We start from the raw sequence: 25,597 nt of genomic DNA, 5'->3' as shown, positions 1-25,597 counted from the left end.
TTATTACTTTTTGGTTTAGGACTGCCATTTTTTATGCAAAGTTATGATGATGCTATATGTTAAAATGCATGCTGTTTCTTGCCTTTAATACAATCTAGACTTAATATAAGCTCTGGCTAACAAAAACTGAATTTGGATAAAAGAGAAAAACTTGGAATAAAAACAAAGTTTTCATTACATTTAATTTTTCTTATTGATGGCAGCCCATGGTTGGATCCATCTTATAATAATGTACTATACGTTGAAGTTAGAACATGAGGATGATGACTCAGAATAATTGGATTATGTCCGTGTGCTGGGAATTAGAAATAGATAAAGCATCTTGTAGAGAAAAATTCACCCCATGGGTCAAGGTCAGTACAGGGGTTAGGACATTTGCCTTGCAAGAATCCAATCTGGTTCAATCCTCTGTGCCATATATGAACCCCAGAGCAGCCCTAAGGTTGATCTCTGACCACAGCCAGGAGTAAGCCCTGAGCAATGCTAGATGTGGCCCCCAGGCATACAGAAAATCATTCTGAGATAAAGAAATGCTGCAATGCTGGAGAGAGCTCAGAAAACTGAGCACATCCTTGGCATGTAGGAGGCCTGGGCTCACCCGAGCACTGCACAGTCCCTCAGGCAGGTTGGGAGCTACCATAAACACCATAAGCAGAGATTAATGAGCACCACTGTATGGGACTCCGAAACAAATAAACAAAGAAAGAAAGCCCAGAAGATAAATTTATAAATATGGTATCAGAAACGAGAATATAGCAAGCTGATTTGATGGGGAATTCAGTAAAATAACTATGCTTATCATAACTCTGCTGATGATGATGATGATCATCATCATCATAAGTACCTACTGATCGTCTTATCAGACTCTGTTGATCATTCCTGACTTTATAACCTAAAATTAGAGCCAGTGATGCTCAGAAAACTAGCAACATGTGTTTTACGTCCCTGGGCATTGGAGAAGGAAATGGCAAATGTCATTGGAAGCCAGTAAGCCTCAGAATTATCCATGTCATCTTTAATCTTTTTTAAAGAGAAAAAAAATATTCTTGTCATTTTTCTAATGGATTTGGTTTTTGTCCTTTTTTCTTCCATGTATATTTTGTTTACAGAATTGTAAAACAACATGCCATTCTGTTTCTCTTAAGTCACGGATATATACTTTTCTAATCTTCCTTTGTTTCCTATGTTTTTCTCAGTGTAATCAAATGTTATAATAATATGAAGCAAGCCACAGGACTGTTGTTAAGTTTTCTTCCTCTGTTCTTTAGGCCTATCATGTCTCCAACAAAGACCCAATTTATTTGCCCCTCGTCATCATTTTTAACTTTAATGTACAATCTTCCCATCCAAGCTCAAATGTCTGCATCATTCCCCACTCCAGTTGTAAGGATAATAGCTAGAGCAGGAAAAGGTACCATTTTGAGGGCTTTTCATGAATACTGCATTCCTGTTTGTTGTTGTTTCCTATTCAACAACCTCTTGAAAAGTAACATGTTTTATTATTATATTGGAATCTGTTTTCCTTCTACTCATCTTTGCTTTAAATATGAATGCTATGAGATTTTACAGGAAGTAAGTTATACTCCTCAAAAGCAATATAACCAAAATAATAGGTAAAATATCTCGATTCTATCCGAGTGCTGTTTTTAACTCAGTGTAGAGGGATTTTAATCATCAGTCTCCAAATTAAGGAATTTCAGGGCTGAAAGGGAGCTAAACATTTTAGTTTAATTCCTTTTAAAGGTGATGAAACTAGGTATGCAAAAGCTGTAAAATTGCAGGAATTTTTACAGCTCTTTGCTGACTTGATCCTCAAAATCTGATTTCCCAAAATTCAGACTTTATAACAGAAAAAGACGTATGACATTAACTAATTCATTAATTTGAGAAAAAAGAATAATCATTCCCATCATTTCTATTAAAATTATGCATGGTTATTTATGTTTCATATAATAATAAAATAACAGATTACCAAATATTGTGTAAACATAATGCTGCCACTAAATGAACATGATTTTCTAATGATTTGACATTTATTTACACTATTACAGAATGTTAAGGGTTTAACTCTCTCTAATTCCTCCCCAGCTTCAGTGCCATCCCAACCAAAAAGACACATATATTATTTCCTCCCACCCTATTCCTTTACCCTTCATTGAAAATAGCTTTCACTGAATAAAAATCTGTTTTTTGCGGGGGAGGGTTGCAAGTTCATTTGCTTTAGTTATTCATACTTTGCGTATGAGTAAAACTGTCAGACAGTTATCTTTAGCTTCCTGATTCCCACCTAAAGTTCCACGTCTCTTGTCCTAAGGACACTATCTAATAACAGTACTATTCCATGTAGTGTGCATACTGCAGTACTGCATCCCTCTTTATCTCATCTCCTGTTGTGGGTGTTTAGACTTATTCTGTCTTGATGTTGTGAATAATGCTGCTCTTCATAGTTCTTTTCAATTAGGGTTTTCATATCTATCAGATAAATACTTAGGAGTGCTATTGTGAAGCAAATGGAATTTTCAAGGTATTTTGTTTCCTGAAATTTTGAAGCAGTTTCTGACTTTTTTCCATAAAGGCTATACCACTTATTTTCCCAGTAAAAGTATTAGAAGTGTTTGTTCCCCACATCCTTGCCAACTCATTTTCAGTGTTTTGGGCTTGGTTTTTCTTTTGGTTAGAGGGGAGGAGATGGGGATGGAGACCTCCCAGGTGGTTCTTAGAAGAACCAGGGACCCCCGCACGCAGTTCTCAGCCAACGGGGCCAGTGGTTCAGTGTGAAGGCCTGAGAATGTGATGCCACTTGGGCCTGCTCTTCCCATGATTGGCCGGACCACCCTGTTGGTGTGGAGCCTCCAACACTGTACCAGGGATGGCTGGGGACCACATGGTTCTGGGAATCAGACCCACATCAGCGTACATGCTAAGCATCACTACTCTCTAGTGGCCTCCAGTCTTCCTGGCTCATGCCATTCTCACCAGTTTGAGATGATATCTCAAAGAATGCTGCTGAGCATTTTTCCTCCATGTGTTTATGGGATATCTATGTATCGTCTTTGGAGACATGCCCATTTAGAAATTTTGCCCATGTTTTTGATAGGATCGGTTGCTTTTTGTTGAAGTTTGTGAATTATCAATGTATTTTGAATATTGATCCCCTTTTAAAATATTTGATGCAAATTATTCTCCCAATAGATAGTGTGCTTTTTTGTGTCTATGCTAGCTTATTTTACTATGTAGATTTTGACTCCCTGTAGTCCTGTTTGTTTATTTTTGCTCTTGTCTCCCTTGCTTCGGAGTTGAAATCACCAAAAAAGATCTGTGGAGTGTAAGTCAAAGAATTGTGTTTCCTGTGTGTGTGTGTGTGTGTATGTGTGTGTGTGTGTGTGTGTGTGTGTGTGTGTTCCTAGTCTAACTTTTGAGTTTCTTATCAATTTCTTTTATTTTTGTGTGTGATGTTAAATAGTGACCTAGTTTTGTTTGTTTGCATGAAACTATCTATTTTTCTCAGCGCCATTCTGTTGAAGAAGTTTTCCTTTCGGTATTATACAGTCTTGGCATTTTTTTTTTACCTTAGATGTTTATATATAGTGAATTTAGGTTTTTCATTGACTATTCCTCTCTGTGTCTCTCTGTGTATTTGTTCTAACATATACTGTTTTAATTACTGTTTGTAACATAGTTTAAAACCATGGTCAGTAATGCCTACATTGTTCTTTCGTCTTAGAATTGTTTTCACTGTTCATGGTCTTTTGTGCTTCCTTAAAAAATTCAGAACCATTGGTTCTCTTTCCTTGAAAATGTCAGATATTTTAAAGGGGATGGGTTGAATCCATCTATTTCTCATCAAGACAGGTAAAATGGCTCTTTAGATGTTTTTCTTACAATTCATGAACACAGTATGTCTATCTAATTCTTTGTCTTCTATTTTAGTATTATTTCATAATTTTCAGTGTATAGTTCTTCCAAGTTCTTTATTTTTCTCAAGTATTTTAGCTTTCTTATGCAATTATAAATTTAATTGTTTCTATTAAGTTCCTTTCGTCTATTGTGTATTTTGTATCTTGCCCATTTTACTAAGCTCGATACTTGTAGCATGCAATCTATATGGAATCTTTGGATTTTTCTATTATCGTATCATCTGCAAACACTGTGATTTTTTTTTGTAAAGTAGTTCACATATTTGATTTCATTTAACATTCAAACACTAATCCCACCACCATTACACCTTCACCACCACCATATTTCGGATGTTTCCACCCCGAACCCTAACCCCTGCCCCAAAGCAGAACCAAAATAATTTATTTTGTATTGTTATGAAAAAACACTGAAAGTGCTACAAAAATTTTTCCTTAGAGGAAAGAGTGTGAAGATTGTTGTATTGCACCCAGGGGCCATTAAGTCCTTCTGTAAGAGATCACTAACATGTTGTTAAAGGTTGAAACTTGTGTGTTTATATATCTGTAAAAAAAATATTTCCTTCTAAGATTGGCCACCTACTTTAAACCTCATCAAATGTGGTGCGGTACTCTTGAATTATGGGTGGTATGAGGTATGAGTTGTGCGAGAATAGGTTCACTCGTGGGTGAGGCTCGGCCTGAGCATGTGAAGAACACTGTGAGCAGGGTGGTGGTTGAGTTCTAGAGATTTTCAGCTGTGGGGACTGGGTCCCTTGGGGCAGGGGTGGGTCTCACCCACCTCCCTCCAGGGCGCCCCAAATGAAAACAGTCTGGCCTGGGGTTCGGGGGCATGGTTATGGCTTGTGTTGTACATGGTGATTTTTTTATTTACAGTTGGATTCCTTTGCTTTTTCTTGCTTAATTGCCCTAGGTAGTACTTTGAAAGTTTAAAAGTATAAGAATGAATATCTTGTTTCCAATCTTAGGGGAAAGCTTTCAGTTTTTCATGATGCTATGATGTTAGGTATGGGTTTGTGATATATAATATTTTTAATTTTGTTACGATATGCTCCTATCATGAAGGGGTTTGAGGGGAAAGAGTGATGCTGCTCTGGGCTTACTCCTGGCTGTGTGCTCAGGGGTTACTCCTGACTGGGCTCAATAATGTGTACCCCAATATACGGTATTGGGGATGATTACAAGCTCAATCATATACAAGGATGCATACTATCACTTCAGCTCTTGATTGGAGTTCTATCAGTCACAAATGGGTATTAAATCTTGTCAAATGTATTTTCAGCCTCTGGTGTTGTTATGTGATTTTATGTTACTGTTGATATGGTGCAGTACATCCTTTGATGTGTATATGTTGAACCACCCATGCATTTCTGGGATGAATCATAATCAGTTGATTATGATTATTGATTGTGTTCATATATTATATTTATTTTTCCAAAATGTTATTGAGGAATCTTTCAACTCTATCAGAAGTATCATGCCATAATTTGTTTTGTTTTGTTTTGTGTGATATCCTTACCTAGTTGGGATTAGAGTGATGCTGGCCTTATAGAATTGTTTGGGATTCTTGCTCCCTTACTGATCTTTTAGAAATCAGAATAAATTTAGTTCTTTGAGAGTTTTGTAGCATTGACTGGTAAAATCTTGTGGTCCTGGGTCTTTTATTGTAGGGAGACTTTTGATCATGCTTTTGATTTCTATACTTGTGATTCATCTGCACAAGCTGTGTGTGTGTGTGTTTCATTCCAGTTACCTCTTGTATAGTTGTAGGGTTCTAAAAAGTTGTTGATTTCTAGTCCAAATTGTGTGTTATGTGGATATTACATATTCACAGAAGATTCTTAGAATCTGTTGTATATCTGCAGTATCAGTTGTAACTTCTCTTCTGCTCTTATTCTATTCCTCATAGTTTCTCTCTTGGCAAGCCTAACAAGGGGTTATTAATTTTATTGATCCTATCAAAGAGCAAACTATTGGGTTTTCTTGAACTATTTTTTGTTATTTTGATTTCTATTTGATTTACTTCTAATCTTTTATTCCCTTCCTTATTTTGACATTTGATACATTTTCTCATTCTTTCCAGCTTCATGTTAAACTGTTATTTGAGACTTTTTGTATTTCTTGAGGTGAATGTTTATAGAAATAGATTTCCCTCTCATTTCTTTTGCTCAGTCCATAGAATCTGATAGCTAATGTCTTTGTTTCAGTTGTTCTACAGGCATTTTATTTCTCTTTTCATCTATCTGTTAATCCAAGAAATATTCAGGGGCATGTTCTTTAGTCTCTACAGGTTAGAGGTTTTTTCCTGTTTCCTTTTTGTTGTTGGCTTTTATTCTAATTCTATTGTAATAGAAAAGATGCTGTTATTTCCATTTGCCTTTATTTGTTGAGGCTTGTTCTCTGTCCAGTGAATGACCTGAATTGATAATGTTTTATGTGTACTTGAGAAGAATGTATTCATGGCTTTAGGGAAGACAGTTCCCTGTGTATCTATTAATTTCATCTCATTGATTACATCAGTTAATTCCATTATTTCCTTGTTAATTTGTTATCCAGATGATCTATTGATCTGTCTATTGCTGTGAGTGTTGTGCTATGATCTACAATTACTCTGTTACTTCGAATACGTTTTCTGAGTTCTGTTAATAGTTGTCTTTGGATTTTTTTTTTAGTTTATATATTTTTTAAACATATTCACTATTCCAACACCAGCCCCACCACCAGTGTGCCCTTAAATATACCATTGTCTCCAATTTACCCGCAATCCCAAGCCTGCTTCCCTAGAAGGCACTAATTAATTTACTGTGATTGGTTATTACATTGTATATCTCATAATGCTGTTGCTAAAACTATGGCTAAGGACTTACCAAGCTGTTAAGTGCAAGTTGGGCCTTCTGTGTTACCGTTTTCACTTGAGCTCAGTGGGTGTCTACTCATTTCCCATCTAATTTTCATGTTTCCCTTGACTTGTCAGCTCTGTGAAGTCGGGGGTTGTTTCACAGCCACTGTGCAGGGGCAGTGGGCACTGGGAAGATCAGTGGCACATGTCTCTGGCCTCTGAGATCATTCCTAAAGCTGGGCTGTTTCTCTGGGAGTGGTGGGAGCCAGCTGTGGGTGACTGGAGTGCTGGGCCTTCAGCAGGGTGGGACTCGGTCTGCCCCGTCGGCATAGGGTGCAGCGCCCAATGTTAGCCGGGCCTTCCTGGGATAACTCAGCTGCCATTGTCTCCAGTTGGCTTTATATTTGTATGCCTCTGTGTTTGATGCCTTTATGTTGATGACTGTCATATTGCCTTGATAGATTGGCCCCTCAAATTATGTAAAATTCATCCTGTGTCTTCATTTCTTAGGTTGAAAGTTGACTATATTTAAAAAAAAAAGAAAGTTGATTATATTGATTTGAGAGATCTTCCCCTTTGCTCTTTGTCATTGACTTGGAATACCTTACTCTAACCTTTCCCTTTGAGCCTGTTTGTCTTTATTTCTGGTGGTATGGATGGGACTGCTTGCTTCTCTGCCTGCCTTCTTTTTTTCCCACTTCCAGTGTCAGTTTCCCTCCACCAGTGTCCTCAGTTTCCCTCCCACCCCCAGCCTACCCTTTTTTTTTCCATTTTGGGGACTGGAGCAATAGCACAGCAAGTAGGGCGTTTGCCTTGCACATGGCTGACTCGGGTTTGATTCCTCCGTCCCTCCCTCTCAGAGAGCCTGGCAAGCTACCCATGGCATATTCGATATGCCAAAAACAGTAACAAGTCTCACAATGGAGATGTTACTGGTGCCCGCCCAAGCAAATTGATGAACAACGGGTCGATAGTGCTTTTCATTTTGGATCACACCCAGCAGAGTTCAGAATTAACTCCTGGCTCTCTGCTTAGGGATCTCTGCAGGAGTATTCAGGGACCATATAAGGTGCTGGGAGGGAATTCAGCCCAACTCAGCTCTGTGCAAGACGAACGAACACCCTACTGTTGTACTCTCTCTTAGGCCCTGACAGACACACAATTTTAAGATGGATTATTATGCTTTGGAGCCTATGCTTTTAGTTGTATTGCTTCTTTGGTTCAGATCTATAGACCTCTACACTGCCAGTGTGGTCCTCACCCCCATACCTCCTGTCTGCCTGTCTGACTGCCTCCACCTCCAGTTTCTTTCCTCACCTATCCTTCTCAGTTCCACTATCTAGAGACCAAAATAATCTAGTAATCCCCTGTTAATATCTTTCATTCAGTTGTCCTAATGTTCTATATACCACAGATAAGTGAGAGTGTCCAGCATTTGTTTTTTCAGCCTGAAGTTTTCTTCCCTGGCCTCCTAAACTTTCCTAATAATTTTTTTATCATACTTCTATTTTAAAAATTAAACAGCAATTTCTGCCCTCATTTCCCGAACTTCCTAACTTTAAGGAAAACTGCATGTGTGTGTGTGTGTGTGTGTGTGAGAGAGAGAGAGAGAGAGAGAGAGAGAGAGAGAGAGAGAGAAAGACAGAGAGAGACAGAGAGACAGAGACAGAGAGAAAGTGTATTTGAATGTGTGCCCAAGTATGTGTTGTATGTTTGTGACTCTTATTTCTGAAAGACATACTACTTTTAGAACAATAACTAAAATATCTCCTTTGTATTGTATAGATGTACCAAAGTTTCCTCAACCAGTCATCCATTCTGGGGCATTCGGGTTTTTTCCAGATTCTGGCTATTGTAAACAGTGCTGCGATGAACATACATGTGCAGATGTCGTTTCGATTATACTTTTTTGCCTCTCTGGGATATATTCCCAGCAGTGGTATTGCTGGGTCAAATTGGAGTTCAATATCTAATTTTTTGAGAATCGTCCAAATTGTTTTCCAGAAGGGCTGAACCAGTCGGCATTCCCACCAGCAGTGAAGAAGGGTCCCTTTCTCCCCACATCCTCTCCAACAGTGGTTGCTTTTGTTCTTTTGGATGTGTGCTAGTCTCTGTGGTGTGAAGTGGTATCTCATGGTTGTTTTGATCTGCATTTCTCTGGTGATTAGTGATGTAGAGCACTTTTTCATGTGCCTTTTGGCCATTCGTATTTCTTCCTTGGTAAAGTTTCTGTTCATTTCTTCGCCCCATTTTTTGATGGGGTTGGATGTTTTCTTCTTATAGAGTTCAACCAGTGCTTTATATACCATTGATATCAACCCCTTATCTGATGGGTATTGTGTAAATATCCTTTCCCATTCTGTGGATAGTCTTTGTATTCTGGTCACTGTATCTTTTGCAGTGCAGAAGCTTTTTAGTTTAATGTAGTCCCATTTGTTGATCTCTGTTTTTACTAGATTGCTTAGTTCCGTGTCACCTTTGAAGATACCTTTATCTTCAATATCGTAGAGGGTTTTGCCGACCTTGTCTTCAATGTACCTTATGGTTTGTGGTCTAATGTTGAGGTCTTTAATCCATTTTGATCTGACTTTTGTGCATGGTGTCAGGTCAAGGTCTAAACCCATTTTTTTGCATGTGGTTGTCCAGTTGTGCCAGCACCATTTGTTAAAGAGGCTTTCCTTGCTCCGCTTCACATCTCTTGCTCCCTTATCAAAGAATACTATGCAGCTGTTAGAAAAAAGGAGGTCAAGAATTTTGTAGTTAAGTGGATGGGCATGAAAAGTTTCATGCTGAGTGAAATGACTCAGAAAGAGAGAGACAGACATAGAAAGATTGCACTCATCTATGGCATATAGAATAACAGAGTGGGAGACTAACACCCAAGAACTGTAGAAATAAGTACCAGGAGGTTGACTCCATGGCTTTGAGGCTGGCCTCACGTTCTGGGGAAAGGTCAACTCAGAGAAGCGATCACCAACTATAATGTAGTCGAAGGCCATGCGGGGGAAGGGAGTTGCGGGCTGAATGAGGGCTAGAGACTGAGCACAGTGGCCACTCAACACCTTTATTGCAGGCCGTAGAAGCTAAATAGAGAGAGAGAACAGAAGGGAATGCCCTGCCACAGTGGCAGGGTGGGGTGGGGGGGAGATGGGATTGGGGAGGGTGAGGGACGCTGGGTTTATGCGTGGTGGAGAATGGGCACTGGTGAAGGGATGGGTTCCCGAACTTTGTATGAGGGAAGTATAAGCACAAAAGTGTATAAATCTGTAACTGTACCCTCACGGTGATTCTCTAATTAAAAATAAATAAATTTAAAAATAAATAAATAAATAAATAAATAAAAATAAAAAATAAAATATCTCCTTTGTAAACATCTATTGGTCCCCAAAAGACTTTCAACTTTTCCAACTCCTTGACCATTTTCTCATCATATATTTTTGTGACATAAGATCCTTTTAGTTATATTTTTTAATATTTTATATTTTTATTTATTCAATTATCCTTGCAAAAAATACTCTTGAAAGAATATTGGTTTAAGTATATCTAATCAATAATGAAGCATATGGGAATATTTACACTTGGAGGGTAACTTGAAGCTGAAAATGTATCTCTGTAACAAAGGTAGATTTAAAAATATCAGTTTTATATAGGGCTTAATTCTATGGAATTGATCACTTTAGCCATTTTAACTTAAAAATCTGTAATTGAAATCACCAGTTTAGAGTTAATAGATAGCAAGACTTATGCAACACACTTAGGATTCTCTACAAAAGAAAAATGAAGGTAAATTCCATTCCATCAGAAAGAAGAAGGTTAGAAAGTTGTACCTGGATGTTTCTTAAAAAATTATATGTTAACATAACCCATTTTAGAGAAACATTCTCATGGTCTGGACTTTCTGTGTTGGTGTCTTATTTTCACCAACAGGAAAGGGACCCAGTATCTTGTGGTTCTGTCATAACTCACCTTGGAACTTCCGCTTCCCTTCCATTATGCCCTGGGAGCCCTCCCACACTTCAGCTATGTGTAAAAGTAGCCACCATTGTTCTTATATTTTATTGTGACAGGTGAAAAATGACAGAAAATACCTTTATCTATCTCCCAGGTTGGACTCCTGGGAAACCATCCCTCCAAATTCAACCAGCCCTTCTGCTGTTGCTGACCAGATATTTTGGGGTGTATAAAGATTCTCAGTGAGTTTTCACTGAAAACTCTTCTTGGAACTGTTTGTCATTGTCTGAAAGTGCACATCATTTCCATCAATCGTTACATTAATTGTACAAGGTCCTTGTGGTGTCTGTTCCTTTCTTTCATTTGGATCCTAGATCCACAAGGGCTTCAGAAGAGATTTCCCCCTGTCCTGGCAGATGTCCTTACAGCATTGTCTAGACTCAGTCATGATTCCTTGGCTGGACTCTGCCACGCCATGACTATAAACACATAACTCCAGAGCTGTGTTTGTTTAATCTCTAAAGGTGGGCGACTGGACATCATAATTCTATGACAAAAAAATGTAAAAATTGGCCTTTTCTGGGGCTGGAGTGACAGCACAGCAGGTAGAGCGTTTACCTTGCATGTGACCGACCCAGGTTCAATTCCCAGCATCCCATATGGTCCCTCAGCACCGCCAGGAGTAGTTCCTGAGTGCATGAGCCAGGAATAACCCCTGTGCATCGCTGAGTGTGACCTAAAAACAGAGATAGATAGATAGATAGATAGATAGATAGATAGATAGATAGATAGATAGATAGATAGATAGATAAATTGGCCTTTTCTTCCTAAAATCTCAGTCTGTTACACATAATGCATACATAGTCCTTTTCCAAGGTGTATAGTCATAGCAGAAAACAGCTCCATCCTCAGGATGAAGTACTCCTGTTGATTATAAGAAAATTTAAATTCTCACATCCCTGCTTGCTTGGTTCATCTGCCAGTGTCCCTTTAGCGCACTATTTATGCCTGCACGTGAATGCATGCCTATAAATTTCCCCTGACAGGAACCACATCACCTCATCACCCACATAAGAAAATGACAAAACAACCAACTGTGAAAGCTTGCTTGCCAAATGTTCAGCATCACTGCATCAGGGGGAAACACATTTATACAAGATGAAATCAAGATTGGATTAAGCCCAAAAGACAGCTCTGGTTGTACCTGCCTTCTTGAAGCTTTAGCATATGCGAGAGTATTTGTGCCAGTGAGACTGGGGTTCCAGAAACCCTTTGCTCCTTGAAATTACCTCACTGGTCCAGAGTTGGGGAGAGATGCAGCATGATGTAGAATGCTGTTTTCTTAATAATTGCCAGATCTCTAACAAATAGTAATAATTAGTCATCATAGTATAGTTTTTTAATTTTTTATTTTATAAGTTAGTTCACAATATTTGATTACATTTAATATTCAAACACCAATACCACCACCATTACACCTCACCACCACCAAATTTGGGATGTTTCCATTCCAAGCCCCAATCCCTGTCCCAAACACAAACAAAAGAATGTATTTTGTATTGCCTGTTATAAAGAGCTGCTGAACAGGCTTACCAAAAAAGTGTTCATATAGGAAACAGTGTGAAGATTGTTCTATAGAGGCAGACTGAGGGTGTTGGCGGGGGGGGGTGGAAGGAGAGAAACTAGAGACATTGGCAGTGCTGAAGGGACGGGTGTTGGAACATTGTACGACTGAAACCCAATCATGAACAACTTTGGTGTCTCCCAGAGATTTCATGAAAACTAACATGAGATTGTGTGATATAAGTGAACTAAGAAGAGGCCATGCTTTATGGTACCATTTGCATGAAGTTTCAAAATAGAGTGAGGTAAACTAAGCTATTAAAAGTGAATCAGATTAGAGTTAATCTTTTTGGTGTTGGGGAGATTGCAAGATGAAGTAGTGAGTGACCATTTGGGGACTCGTGGGATGCTGCATGTGTTCTGCTACTTGGTCTAGTAGTGGTTACAGTGTTTAGAAAGCAGTTCCAAAAACTGCCTATACAGGTACTAATTCTTAGTCTCAGATACCCAGTTTGCCCATATAAATTTAAATCAACAGAAATTTTTATATGCTTAAAGTAAGACCTCTGTGATCCATATTGTGAGAGAATGTTCATTTTTTTCTTTTCATTTCTTTCTATACTATAAGCTTATTTTACTTACATACAGAAAAAAGTTACATATACAATATAATTAATATTCAACAATTCATATTAATGATCAATAATAACAACTTATCACATGGAAACAGTAATCCACTAAATACCAATTAAGATGCCAATGCATAATAAAGAAGCAATGGATTTTCAAATGAATGATAACATCTATAATTATAACTCACATACACTTATATACACAGTTTGTTAGATGGAATGAAGAAAAAATATGTTAATTAAGTTATATCTAGAAGAAATTGCAAGTTGATGACTTTAGATAATTTCCTCTCTTCATTATTTTCCACTTAAACAGGACTTCAGTTTTACTTAAAAATCTTTTCATCTACCTACACTTAAGTTTTCTCCTTGTAACCAGTAGTAGCCAATGAAATTTGGGAGGAGTATGTCTCTCAGAAAGAGAAGGCACCAGAATAGAATAGAGCTCTTTTGTCCTTTTCTCTTGTTATTAGTTTCAATGCATTGACACTGGAAAAGTAGGACAGTGCTCCTGAAATTAAAAATGAACGTAAGAATCACGAAATCAAATAAAAAGAAAGATGGAAAAACTCCAGTTCTCCATCATCATGATACAACCATGAAGTTACAACTTGCTATTAATAGGCATGAGTTAATCCCTGTCTTTTTAGCTGTTGAGTTTTTAGTTATAGAATGCAAATGCATTTCTTATAGATAGAAATATTAAGTAAAATGAATTATCTTAAATGGCAAGAAGACCAAATGCAAATTAATCTCTCGAGTTGGTTAATCCAGCAGATGACAGTGTCATCCAAAAGTGTATGGGCTCTTTCCATTTCTGAGCTCCGCCATCCTCAACTTTGCGGATAATCCCTTCATTCTCAACCATCACATCTTCTAGCATTATCTTAAGAATAAAGTAAATCCACTTTCCCCCTTTTTCTTTTTAAGAACAAAAACATTTTTCCCAAGTGTTAACCTTTTTTTTTTTTTGATAATGCTTCATTGGCTGGTCAATCTATCTGAATCCTGCAAGGTGAAGAAGGGATGAAATAGTGAATTTCATCAATGCCAGCAATTATTGGTGCTTAGCATTCATTCAAGACAACAGTTTCAGGTCAGGCTTTCACTGGATTATAAAATTCATTGCCTGGGAATTTACAATAAAACTTGGTTTAGGATTATGTTTTTTCATACCATCAAGAAGGGAAGTATAAATAGAATAACTGTGAAATCCCAAAAGCTGGCTGAAACAAATTCTGAACCCTTTATCTTGAGAATAAAAGGTGGAAAGGTTCAAAGAAAAGGCTTCTTTTCACATCAGTTTTCTTCATTTGTAGCATAAGCTAACAAAAGCAGGATGAAGTGTTTAAAGAGCCATAGTGAAGATGGTCTCAGAGATATTTTTACAAAATGCTCAGGTAGTATGATAATTGAGGTTTATTGTTGTTTGGGGCAACACCATATGGGATGCCAGGATCAAACCCAGGTTCACAGCATACAAGGCAAATGCTCTATCTGCTATACTATTGCTTCAGCCCCTCTGAAAACTGAGTATTTATATTTTCATCTCAGCACAGAAATAATCAAATTCTAGTAGAAGGAGGTGACTAAAAGAGAACAAACTTGTGTTTTAAAATTAAAAGTTGTAAAATACCATCTGAAAGTCTAATATGTTGAGATAAAATACTGAGAATTGGGACTGTCCTTCTTTTGAATCCCCATTGCACTGCCATCTCTCTTGACAATTGTAGATTATCTAATCTGATCACAGTCACAGCTGTTATTGGTAAAGCAAGATATAATATAATATCTGTTTTCATTGGTTTGTTTTGGGGCCACACACCCTATGATGCCAACAGCTACTCCAGACTCTGCATTCAGGGATCACTTTTGGTAGACTCAGGAAACCATATGGGTTCCAGGGATCAGAACCCAGGTTAGCCACTTGCAAAGTGTCCTACCCTCTGTATTATTTCTCCAACTTCATGGATCTACTGTCTTTAAGCTCCCAACCCTGTTTATTTTTCAACCCATGCTAGATATGTCACAGAGTAGATTAATAATATTCCAAGGATCAGAAGTTTTATATTAATCATGCCTTGTCTAATGTATATTTCAGCTTGCTACCCTTGAATTTCCGCCAAAGAAACTATTTGGAAACAAGGATGAGCGGGTGATTGCCGAGAGGAGAAGTCACTTAGAGGTAATGGAATTAAGCATTTCTTTCTGTGTGTAGAAAAATTAGCATCTGATTGACCAGTGAGAACTATTTCTGTTAAACACTATTACCCCGTTCCTGAATGTGAAGGTGTTGCCTCATTAACACGGGAGATGGCAGCAGCAGATTATAAAGTAATGATATCCGTTTATTTAATATGTGAGTCGTTATTCTGGTCTAATGAAACATTTCTCTGGTTCTTAAGGAGATACATTTATTCTCAGGGCTAGGAAGCAGGTTGCGGGTGAGAACTAAATATTCTCCCTAGGCAGATGGTATGTAATACAAAATGAGGGTATGGAAACTTGCTGCAAAAACAGGAATTAATTAACTGGAGAGTTATAGTATTGCATCATTGTTCCTTTTTCAAAATAGTTGAACGCAAAGAGATTCATACCTATTTTAGTCATGGTAAGGTTTTCTTTGACTTACTTTAACTTAGTCTTTTAAGCCAGCTTTGTGTAGAATTTGAGTCCCGTGGAACTGTTGTTTTTCTGACTTCCTCTCATCAAATACACATTATAAGCAGCTTTATATAGATTGTTTTTATTTTCAGGATAGAGTTGTTTATTTGGCAGGACTCTTAAAATGAGGTTAAATCTGTGTGCACAGTTGGGGTCATAGGTGGATCTTTGATTGTTTTTGGCTTCTCTCTTGCCCTTCTGAGCCACTGAGGCAAATAAGAGAATACAAAAGCCTTGATACAGTCTTTATAGGATAGTAATTGTGGGCCTCTCAGTGTACTTTTTGCTACTAAGAGAAATAGTACTACAAATAAAATCAAGTAATAATTGAGAAAATCTTTCTGAATTGTGAAGTGCTATATAGAAAATTAGATATTATTCTTGTCCCTAGTGACAGATAATAAGAAATGGCTTCTTTATGGCTTGTTTTAATGTTGATAAACCTAGAGTTAGGGACACTTCCAGAAGAGTAAAAGGGAAGAAGTCGGAGACAGAAATTCAAGACTCTAGGATATTGTGATAAATGAGGACATTTTTTTTCTGCTATAAGTTTTATTCCTTTTTTTAAAATTTATTTATTTTATTGAATCACCATTTGGAAAGTTACAAAGCTTTCAGGCTTGTGTCTCAGTTATACAATGCTCGATCACCCGTCCCTTCACCAGTGCACATATTCCACCACCAAAAACCCCAATATACCTCCCACCCCCCCCACCTCCCCAGTGTAGCTGATAAATTTCACTTCACTTTCTCTTTACCTTGATTACATTCCATATTTCAATACAAAACTCACTATTGTTGTTGGAGATTCCCTCCCCAAAACAGCCCTGCTGACAAGGAAGCATTTGATAATTAGTTTTCCATTGCTGAGAATGAAGAGATATGAAGTCGCGTGGTTTGGGAGTTCTGGATTTTAGTATTTTAGTAACTAAGTCGAGGGAGATTTATGTTAGAAATTGCATCATTTCTCTTCATGGGCAGCATGGGGCTATGGCTTAGTTCAGTTTAGAGACATTGCTGCAAGCAGCTGCTGGTACCAGAAGTAGTCTAGCTGGCCTCCAGATCGTGGTCGATCAGCAGCAGAGCGGCCGCACAAACGTGTGGCCACCCTGGTCGCATCTCAGCAGAGAGCAAGCCGGCAGGAGATCACAGCACATCCCGCTGTTACAAGTTCATACCTCTTTCTTTTTTTCCTTCCTGCGCCACCAAGTTCGTATTTCCTTAATGGTCCTTATAAAATGGCGGACGCCACATCGTTTCCCTGAAAAGGGAAAAACAAACAAGAAAGGAAGACCTTTTTTCTCTCCTAAATGAGGACATTCTAAGGGTTTTGAAATCCTGGCATTATACATTTGATGGGTCCTTGAACTATTAAGAGTGAGGTTTGAATGAGCCTTCTAAGAATCATCCTAGTCGATGCTATGACTCTAAAACCTACCTGAAGAATTTGCCTCTACAGACAAGATTAACATAATGAACATGCTTAATTAATCAAATTGTCTTAAAGATTAGGTTCTATAATACCAACAAATCAAAATAGCAATGGAATTACAGGACTTTAACACACCTTAGTTTTGTTCAGAAAACAAAACTCATGACAAGAAGTAGGTTTTCTTTACCTCACCCATATGCACTTCAATTATCTAGATTTATCTTTAAAGGAAAGATGAAGATGGTAGTATTTAAGAACAAGCTTATAAACTGGTAGTAAATGTCTGTTGTCATCCTCTAACTGCTCAGTACTCTAATCCACATGGTGCTTATTGTGCCACAGAAAATTGGGTATTTTGTTTACTGTGCATTGTTTAAGTGCAGTTGTCTTGGGGACTCTTAACTTCTCAGTTCCAGACTCCAGATTCGCCAGAGGTCAAGATTCTCTTCTATTCTTAATACATTCAGGGAGAAATCTTTTGTTCTTTCAATAGCTTCTGTTTAATCACTAAGCCCAGCTAACCATCAGCTGTTAATGAACAAAGGTCTGTATCAACCAGTGCCACTATAAAGACCTCTTCTCTTGATTGTAATGGTTCTGTTTCCATGACATGAGCCTTTATATAATAGATCCCATACTTTATAGAACTTGACCTTTAAAGGTGTTTCACCTAATATTGATTGCCAAATATTATAACATCAAATTCTTCTCAAGAAATGAATGTAGTTCTACTTTACATTAATGGAAAATTCATCTGAGATTCGTAGTTTAGTTTTGTTCATGGCTGACAGTGTTTGGAAGGTACTACTGGCTTAGAGCTCACTCCCAGCAGTGCTTATGAAACCATGTGGCCCCAGGGATGGAACCCAAACCCCTTGCATGCAAAGTATGCATTCAAACTGTTAAACTCTCTCCAGCTTCAACTCTTAAGACCTTTGTATTTTTGTTTGGTTTTATTTTTGTTTGGGGGCCATAACTGGCCATCACAGCTTAATCCTGGCTCTTTTCTCAGGAATCACTCCTGGCAGGGTGTCAGGGGACCTTATGGGTTCCAGGAATGAGCCCAGTTGTCAGCAGTGTACAAAGCAAGCACCCTGCCCATCCAGCCCTCAGCTATTAATACTTTTTTTAAAAAGTTCACAAATACTGTTTGATTTAGTATCATTTCATATGAAAATTAACATATCAATTTAATTTAATATGCATTTATCTAATTCCAGTACATGCTAAACACAATGCTCGAAGCTAAATAGAATGTAAAAGTAAACAGGCATTTTCCCTCTAAAAATATATATTTAAATTCCAATGTAAAAACCTAGATGTATAATTAAATGCAAAAACTAATACTATAAGGTAGATCTTGATAGGGCATATTTTTTCTATTTATAGTGATACATGTAGTGTTTGCACAAATGGAATTTTATCTGATGTTTTTTAAAAATGCAGAAGTGCAACAACTTTATTAACCTTCTCACCCTAGTTGGTCTGTAGAAAGCTATGTTTTAAATAAGCATTCGGTTGTGTTTTGATCCCTCTTGTATTAAAATGTTTCCAAAATTTCAAGACCTTGCATTGGAGTTTAGCAACAACAAAATGGATCAGATACAGACACCATGCTAGCACTTCCAAAGTTACATAAGTTGATTCTATTAAAATTATTACTTATACAAGCAGAATCTCACACGGCAGAGCCTGACAAGCTCCCCATGGTGTATTCGATATGCCAAAAACAGTAACAATACTGAACCTCATTCCCCTGACCCTGAACGTGACAGGGACAAATGGAGACATTACTGGCACCCGCTCAAGCAAATCAATGAGCAATGGGACAACAATGACAGTGAAACAATCTATGGTTAGTTCCAAAAAGGTAACAGATGTTTTCGAGATTAATTTTCTTGCCTTGGAAAGAGGAATATTAGAGGGTGTGTGTGTGTGTGTGTGTGTGTGTGTGTGTGTGTGTGTGTGTGTGTGTGTGTGTGTGTGTGTGTTGCGTGCGCGCGTGCGTGCATGCGCACACTTGTGACTGGTGATAATGGCGTGGTTGACAAGGGCTCAGAGCATTGAACATCCACCGTAGAAAGTAGGCATGAGGGCTGAGATAGCTCAGAGAATACGAGCACATGCCTTGCTCCTAGGCCCCATGTTCTAGGCCTAGTTTATTCCCACATACCACAGGGTGGCCCTAATGACCCCACTACCGCTGAACCTGAGTAGTACCACATTGTCACATCTGAGCGTCAGCATAGCTAAGCCCTGTATGGTCAGAAATGCTCTTAGACCCTTGAACCTCACTTTTAAAAGACCTCTCCCTGTACCCCCAAAACAAAAAGGCAAGAGTGAGAAGCGCAATGGTAAATGGAGAAGTGCAAATCTGGAGATCCAGCTCATCTCCACCCAGAGCCATCAGACATTCTATGCTTAGTACTTGGACAACTTTGCCAAATAGAGCCTCTTACTGTTGAGAATCTCTTTTTCAAACTCTACCTGATCCTTTGCTCCTATAGAACCATAGAATCTCTGAGGATTTCCCTGAAAGATATATTCCCTCTCTCTGTTGTGATGACACTTCAGGGGTGAGTTAAGTGTAACTATGTGTATGATTGTCCTGCTGTCAGGCCATCAGAAGACATGACAGCACTTCTCCCACATGGGACATGTTCCACAGGCCTGAGCATCTTTACAGTATGGATATAGACAATAGCCCAGGAGATTAGTGTGAGCAGATGAAGCTCTAAATGTAACAAGAAAAAAAAAATACCTCGGTCTCTGTCTGATGAACTGAAAGGTGTATTAACTGTATTTGAAACCAAATACCTCGACTCTTGGTTGAAATATACAAAACTACCATTGTTGTGAGTCAAATTGTAGCATATTGGCAATTTTAGTAGCTCTTTATGGTCTTTTGCTATTAATATTTACTCAACATTTATTACGTGCTAGGCATGAACAAAATGCTCACTGTACTCCCCCCAGCCAACTTTTAAGAGGAGTCGTCTTGTTACCTCGATTTTACAGGAGAAGAAATTTAAGTCTCTCAGAAAATTCAGCAAGTTATTTAGCTAATTACCCTCAGCCCACACCAGAGTGTCTTTCATGGCAAATTAGTGAGTACACTGGGTCCCAGATAGTTACCATAGGGATTACAGCACGTGTCTTATATGCAGCCAGTGGTGGTTTGTGCCACACGGTTCCCAAGCAGCACCAGGAGTGATCCCTGAGCACAGAGCCAGGAGGAAGTTGTGACACCTGCAGTTGCCCTAAACCCTAAAGCAAAACAGCAGCAGAGTCACCCAGTACACTCTGTGTTTAAAGTAGGATTGAGGGGCTGGAGCGATAGCACAGCGGGTAGAGCGTTTGCCTTGCACACAGCCGACCTGGATTCGATTCCCGGCATCTCATAGGGTCCACTGAGCACCGCCAGGGGTAATTCCTGAGTGCAGAGTCAGGAGTAACCCCTGTGCATTGCCGGTGTGACCCAAAAAGCAAAGGAAGGGAGGGAGGGAGGGAGGGAGGGAGGGAGGGAGGGAGGGAGGGAGGGAGGGTTGAGTGTTCTGTAAAGAAGTATTTCTTTTGAAGTTACATCCTTGTTCAGCAGTAATGCCACAGTCCCTTGCCTGATTGTTCATTCCCAGTGTGTATTTATCCAGCATTGGTCTGGCCCCTGCTGGCACCAGGCAGGACTCAATAACGGAGGCAGATAGAAAGATTGCACTCATCTGTGGAATATAAAATAACAGAATAGGAGACTAACACCCAAGAGTTGTAGAGATAAGGACCAGGAGGTCTGCCCCACAGCTTGGAAACTGGCCTCACATCCTGGGGGAAAAGACAGCTGAGATAGAGAAGGGAACACCAAGTAGAGGATGTTGGGAGGACCCATTTGGGTTGAAAGATGCGTGCTGAAAGTAGACTATAGACCGAACATGAAGGCACTTCAAAACCTCTATTGCAAACTACAACACCCAAAAGGAGAGAGAACAAAAGGGAATGCCCTTCCATAGAGGCAGGGTGGGGTAGTGGGGAATGAGGTGGGGGTGGTGAGAGGGATACTGGGATCATTGGTGGAGGTGAATGAGCACTGGTGGAGGGATGGGTAAACGATCACTCTATGAGTGAAATGCAAACACAAAAGTTCATAAGTTTGTAACCATACATCACAGTGATTCACTAATAAAAAATTTAAAAAAAAAAAAACGGAGGGAGGCCCTGGGGCAACAGCAGCCAGTCTCTTTGCGACCAGGACAATGAGGAGGGTCCTTCATTCTAACCTTAATTTCACTTTTTGTTTGTTTCAAGAAAGATGTTATAATCTTGGATTTTTTTTTGATAACTGCTTTATGACTCCTCAAAATGTTCTGAATCTCAGTTGCTTATGACTTTATTTTTAAACAGAATAGGAGACTAACATAAAGTCTGCTTATGACTTTATAATTAAAGATGTTACATTGTCTCCTTGCAGATTTATTTCTGGCAATAGTGACTCACTAAGGAGTATAAAGTCAGACTGATTTTATTTGGTTTGGTTTGGGGGCCACACCTGGCTGTGCTCAGGGTTTACTCCTGTCAGTACTCAGGAGGCCATCTAGGATCTGGGGATCAAGCCCGGGTCAGCAGTGTCCAGGTCAAGTGCCTTCCCCGCTATACTGTCGCTCTGGCTCCCTAATCATAAGGAGATTTTTGTGACATAAAATATATATGTATTCTCAGTATAAGAATAATATTTAAATATACATAATATAAGCTGTGGATATAAATGGATATAAAATTGAATAGTAAATGTGGTGTGGCATTTATTAAAAGTAGGCATTAGACATCTCGAGTTGAAAGACATAACTCAAACTAGACTTCTTAAGCTTTTTTCCACTCTCAAGCCCCTCTTTCCCCAAGAAATACAGCATGGATTAACACTGCCAGAATACCTCAGACTCATAACGTGATTTTGAGTGAGTTTTGCCCACTCTGCATTCAGAAACTCTTTACTGGTCCCATGTTTTACCCGAGCCCATGAAGAATCATCACCCACAGTTTAGGAGACAAGGCTTGCTCTCGAGTATACTGCTTTTACACCTGCAGTGGGAAAGGACCCATTACTTATACTTCATCATTCATTGCCAGTTTTGCAAAATGAATAAAAATTATTAGAAAAATTAAGTGAAATTCAGTAACCCTTTTCCTGCTCTCAAAAGATGTTTACATCTGAGATCTTCTCTTTTGTACTCAAGTTATTTGAATGCAACAGAATCAATATCTAATTGAATCTTAATTTCCCATGATATTACACATATGATTCACATTTATTGAATTATTCACTGAATTATCAGGAAATCTTCCCATAGAAGCCCCAAATTAATGAGTTTTTTTTTATTTTCATTGATTAATGAGAAGGTTGCATTTTCTGTTACTAATTTCAGAGAAGGTTATCACCTACGTGGAAACATTTCTACTAATCATCTTATTATCTATCATTTCGAGGGCCAACTACAATTAATGAAAATAAGTGAAATCATCTAAAATACAAAGGTTTCGGGAATAATGTAACCATATTTAGAAGTAAAAATCTAAGAAATTTTTAGATTTTTAGCCCACAGCCACATCTTACTTTCTTCCTCATTTTTATCTCATTTCATCTCATTATTAAGATCAATAAAAAGAATTGTGGTAGCTAAGAGTGAGGGCATTCAAGCAAATCATCCCAGTCTTGAGTTGCTTTTACTCCTTTGGAGTTTTTTAATGCCACTTCCTCTGTTTTCTTATCTGTAAAATGAGGGTAATAAAAATACTATGTTGATAGTAAGAGAGCCTAGTGGCACACTTAAGATCCACTTTAAGAGCAAAGGAAGGACCAAGGAGCACCACCCACCAGCAGTCATAAAGTCTTTCACTATTTCATAATGAGCATCTCAGCTTGTCATTTCTACTTGCAAAATCAGTTTCTAAGAGCAAAGACACTAAAAGTATGTGCTTTTATGTGGCATGCTGCATGGAAGAAATGGTTTCTTACTCTAATACTTCCCTTTCTTTCAACCTATGAAACAGAAAGCTAAAACGCTGAAAAGTCTCTGGATTATTTAATAATGATAGAGGAACTGTCCAGTTTAAAGATGAATAGAGGTATAGGATCTATTGATGTATTGATAAAAAAGGAAAGTTAGTCCACATTTATCTTGTTGTTGGTAGCTGGTTGTTCTTGTTTCATGTCTTCTGCTCATTGACTGCATGTCTGTCTCTTCAACACACCTTATGTACTCTGAATTTCTGTTTGTGGAAAAAAAAAAAAAAAAACGAAATTTCAGTGTCAAGTGCCCCAGTAAATATGGCTGTTTTTTCACTGTGTGACATGTATTGAGTCACTGGAGAATATATACATGGGAAATACAGTGGCATCTAAGGAAGAAGTTATTAGCTAGATTTTAGGGTAGATTTTGGCTTGAGTTAGGGGATTCATGGGAATAGTGGGACTTCACTCTGGATTATATGCTAGGCTAATTCTATGTTGAGCGTCTCATTCTCATCTAAAGCTGATCAAGCATGTTAGCCAAAAGTTGATCACATTCATGCTTTACCTAATGATCCTGATTTTATGTTTACCCTGATTATTGTGGTCCCTCTGCCTTGTGTTTCTTCATGGTGGTAGAGCAGCCTTACCTGTTGGTGTTAGTGTGCTTTGAGATTGTTTCTGGTGGAAAGGAGAGCGAGGCAGCATAGTTATGTGACCCTGGCCAGATCCCAGCTACTTTTCTTTGTCTTCAATTAAGGGATTCCTAGGCTAATAGGTATCATGGTTTCTAGAGGAAACAGGGAACTAAGACCGATTTTCAAAATAATCCTTTAATTCCAAGGTCCTTACCTACTAGGAGTAACAGCCAGTGTCTCTCTCTCACCAATACCAGGACACTTTCCTGCAAGACACACAGTCTGGCTTTCTGACTAACAGGTTTCTCATTCTACCTTAGTTTAATTTTACTTGCAAGCCTTGAATGTCCAACAATGAAACTATTTGATATAGCCATTTCAGTAAGTAAGTGAAGCACTTTCCGTTCCAGAGCAAAAATTTCAGGGGGTGAAGTTCTCAAGTGTGTTTGTGTTGTGTGTGTGTGTGTGTGTGTGTTTATAATTTTGGCTAAATGAAAGATAGCTAGCAATTCTCTGCACAATTTAGCATTTATTGCATCTCCTCTCTGCTAATCCTACAAGTTGGATAGTGAAAGAGCATTACCAAATATAGGCAGCGTTTTAAAAAAATAACTCACAGAAAGAAAAATTTTCTTCCTTATTGATGTTTTTATTATTCTAATTTGTCTGGTTACTTACATTATCAGTTACTATATTTTGCTGTTAGTCTGTTTCCATCCTCAGTAGCAAAACATGCTAAAGAGGTTTAAGTAGATTGGGTTAGAAAGATTGAATTGGAGGCTAGGGGCTAGTTCCTCTTGGTGTTTTGTGAAGTCAGAGAGCTGAAAAAGCTGTGATCTTGGAGTTACAATTTCCAGGAGAGGAAACTTGATAATATGTGAGGAAGATAGAAAGTTATAAAATCAGATTTCAGTTTAGAACCCAGGTCTGTAAGATTTCAGCATTGGGATCAAAAGTAAAATTGCTTTTCCTGGAGAGTGTTGAATCTGTTAATGTCAAGTGTGAAAAGAATTCTTAGGACCTAAGAATACAATCCCGTTATATTAGCAAGTTTCTATTCAGTGGAAATTTATATTTCCATTTTCAACTTTGGAAACGTTAACTCATTAAAGGAACAGAGATATCACAATGTAGAGACAATTCTTTTTCTACTTAGTTTCATATGATAGTAAATTCATAACCACAAAGTGTAATGTAATAACCCTCACAATATCGTCCCACACCACTTATCTTCAACAGTAAATCAGTATGCAGGCGGCTTTAATTTGTTCATGCAGTTTATCCTGTTGGAACAGACGGTGCTAATACAAACCACTGCCCTAATAACCGTTCAGATACTCAGGAACTGCCTTTGAGGTTCTCAGACAGCATAGCTTCATCTGGCCCATCTTTGAAGTGATCTTGTGCAACCTTTTGAAAATCACAAATGATCAGACCATGTTTTTTTATATTGTGATTTGTTAGGATTAGGCATGAAACCAGGTATAGGGATCTACTATGGAAACAGAGAGTGGTATGGGGCAGGCAGGACAAACCAGATTCTAAAGCCAAGTCCATGACTTTGGAGCTGACCCAGAAGACAGTGAGGTGCTGTATAGCATTGGAGGCATGGACAGCTACTGTCTTGTTGAGCAGTGAGGAGCAGGGAAGAGCGGGGAGAGGTTGTTGGCAAAGGGGCAGACTCCAGGCAGCTGCGCCTCGGGGTAACATTTGCATGTGGTCTGAAGAAGGATGTGATCATTGGGGTGAGGATAGTGGATGGATTCAAAATATGAAAGACAAAGTCAGCATGACTGGTCACTAAATTCAATGAGAGTTAGGGTTGCTGATGAAAGTGGATGCCCAACATTCTGGTCATAAATTAACAAGAAATGTTCACTGGGGAAAAATGGCATTAAGCGTATCTATGAATTTTGCATTTCTATATCCAACCTTTATAAAAATAAATGGGGAGGCCTCGCCCAGC

At 38.5% G+C, this 25,597-nt stretch overlaps 1 protein-coding gene across 2 annotated transcripts in view; it reads left to right on the top strand.

Moving 5' to 3' along the window:
• The window catches only part of KIF16B (kinesin family member 16B), a 324,792-nt gene that overhangs the window by 271,687 nt on the left and 27,508 nt on the right, over positions 1-25,597 (top strand). For both annotated transcript variants that reach the window (XM_004610913.3, XM_055133099.1), the window contains one exon: positions 15,001-15,084. In XM_004610913.3, coding sequence (XP_004610970.2) covers positions 15,001-15,084 — 84 coding nt within the window. The remainder of the gene's footprint in view (positions 1-15,000; positions 15,085-25,597) is intronic.

This window comes from Sorex araneus, chromosome 3, assembly GCF_027595985.1.
Source record: "Sorex araneus isolate mSorAra2 chromosome 3, mSorAra2.pri, whole genome shotgun sequence".
Lineage (NCBI taxonomy): Eukaryota > Metazoa > Chordata > Mammalia > Eulipotyphla > Soricidae > Sorex > Sorex araneus.
The sequence above is the reverse complement of the archived record's forward strand: the minus strand, read 5'-3'. Positions and strand labels throughout refer to the sequence as shown.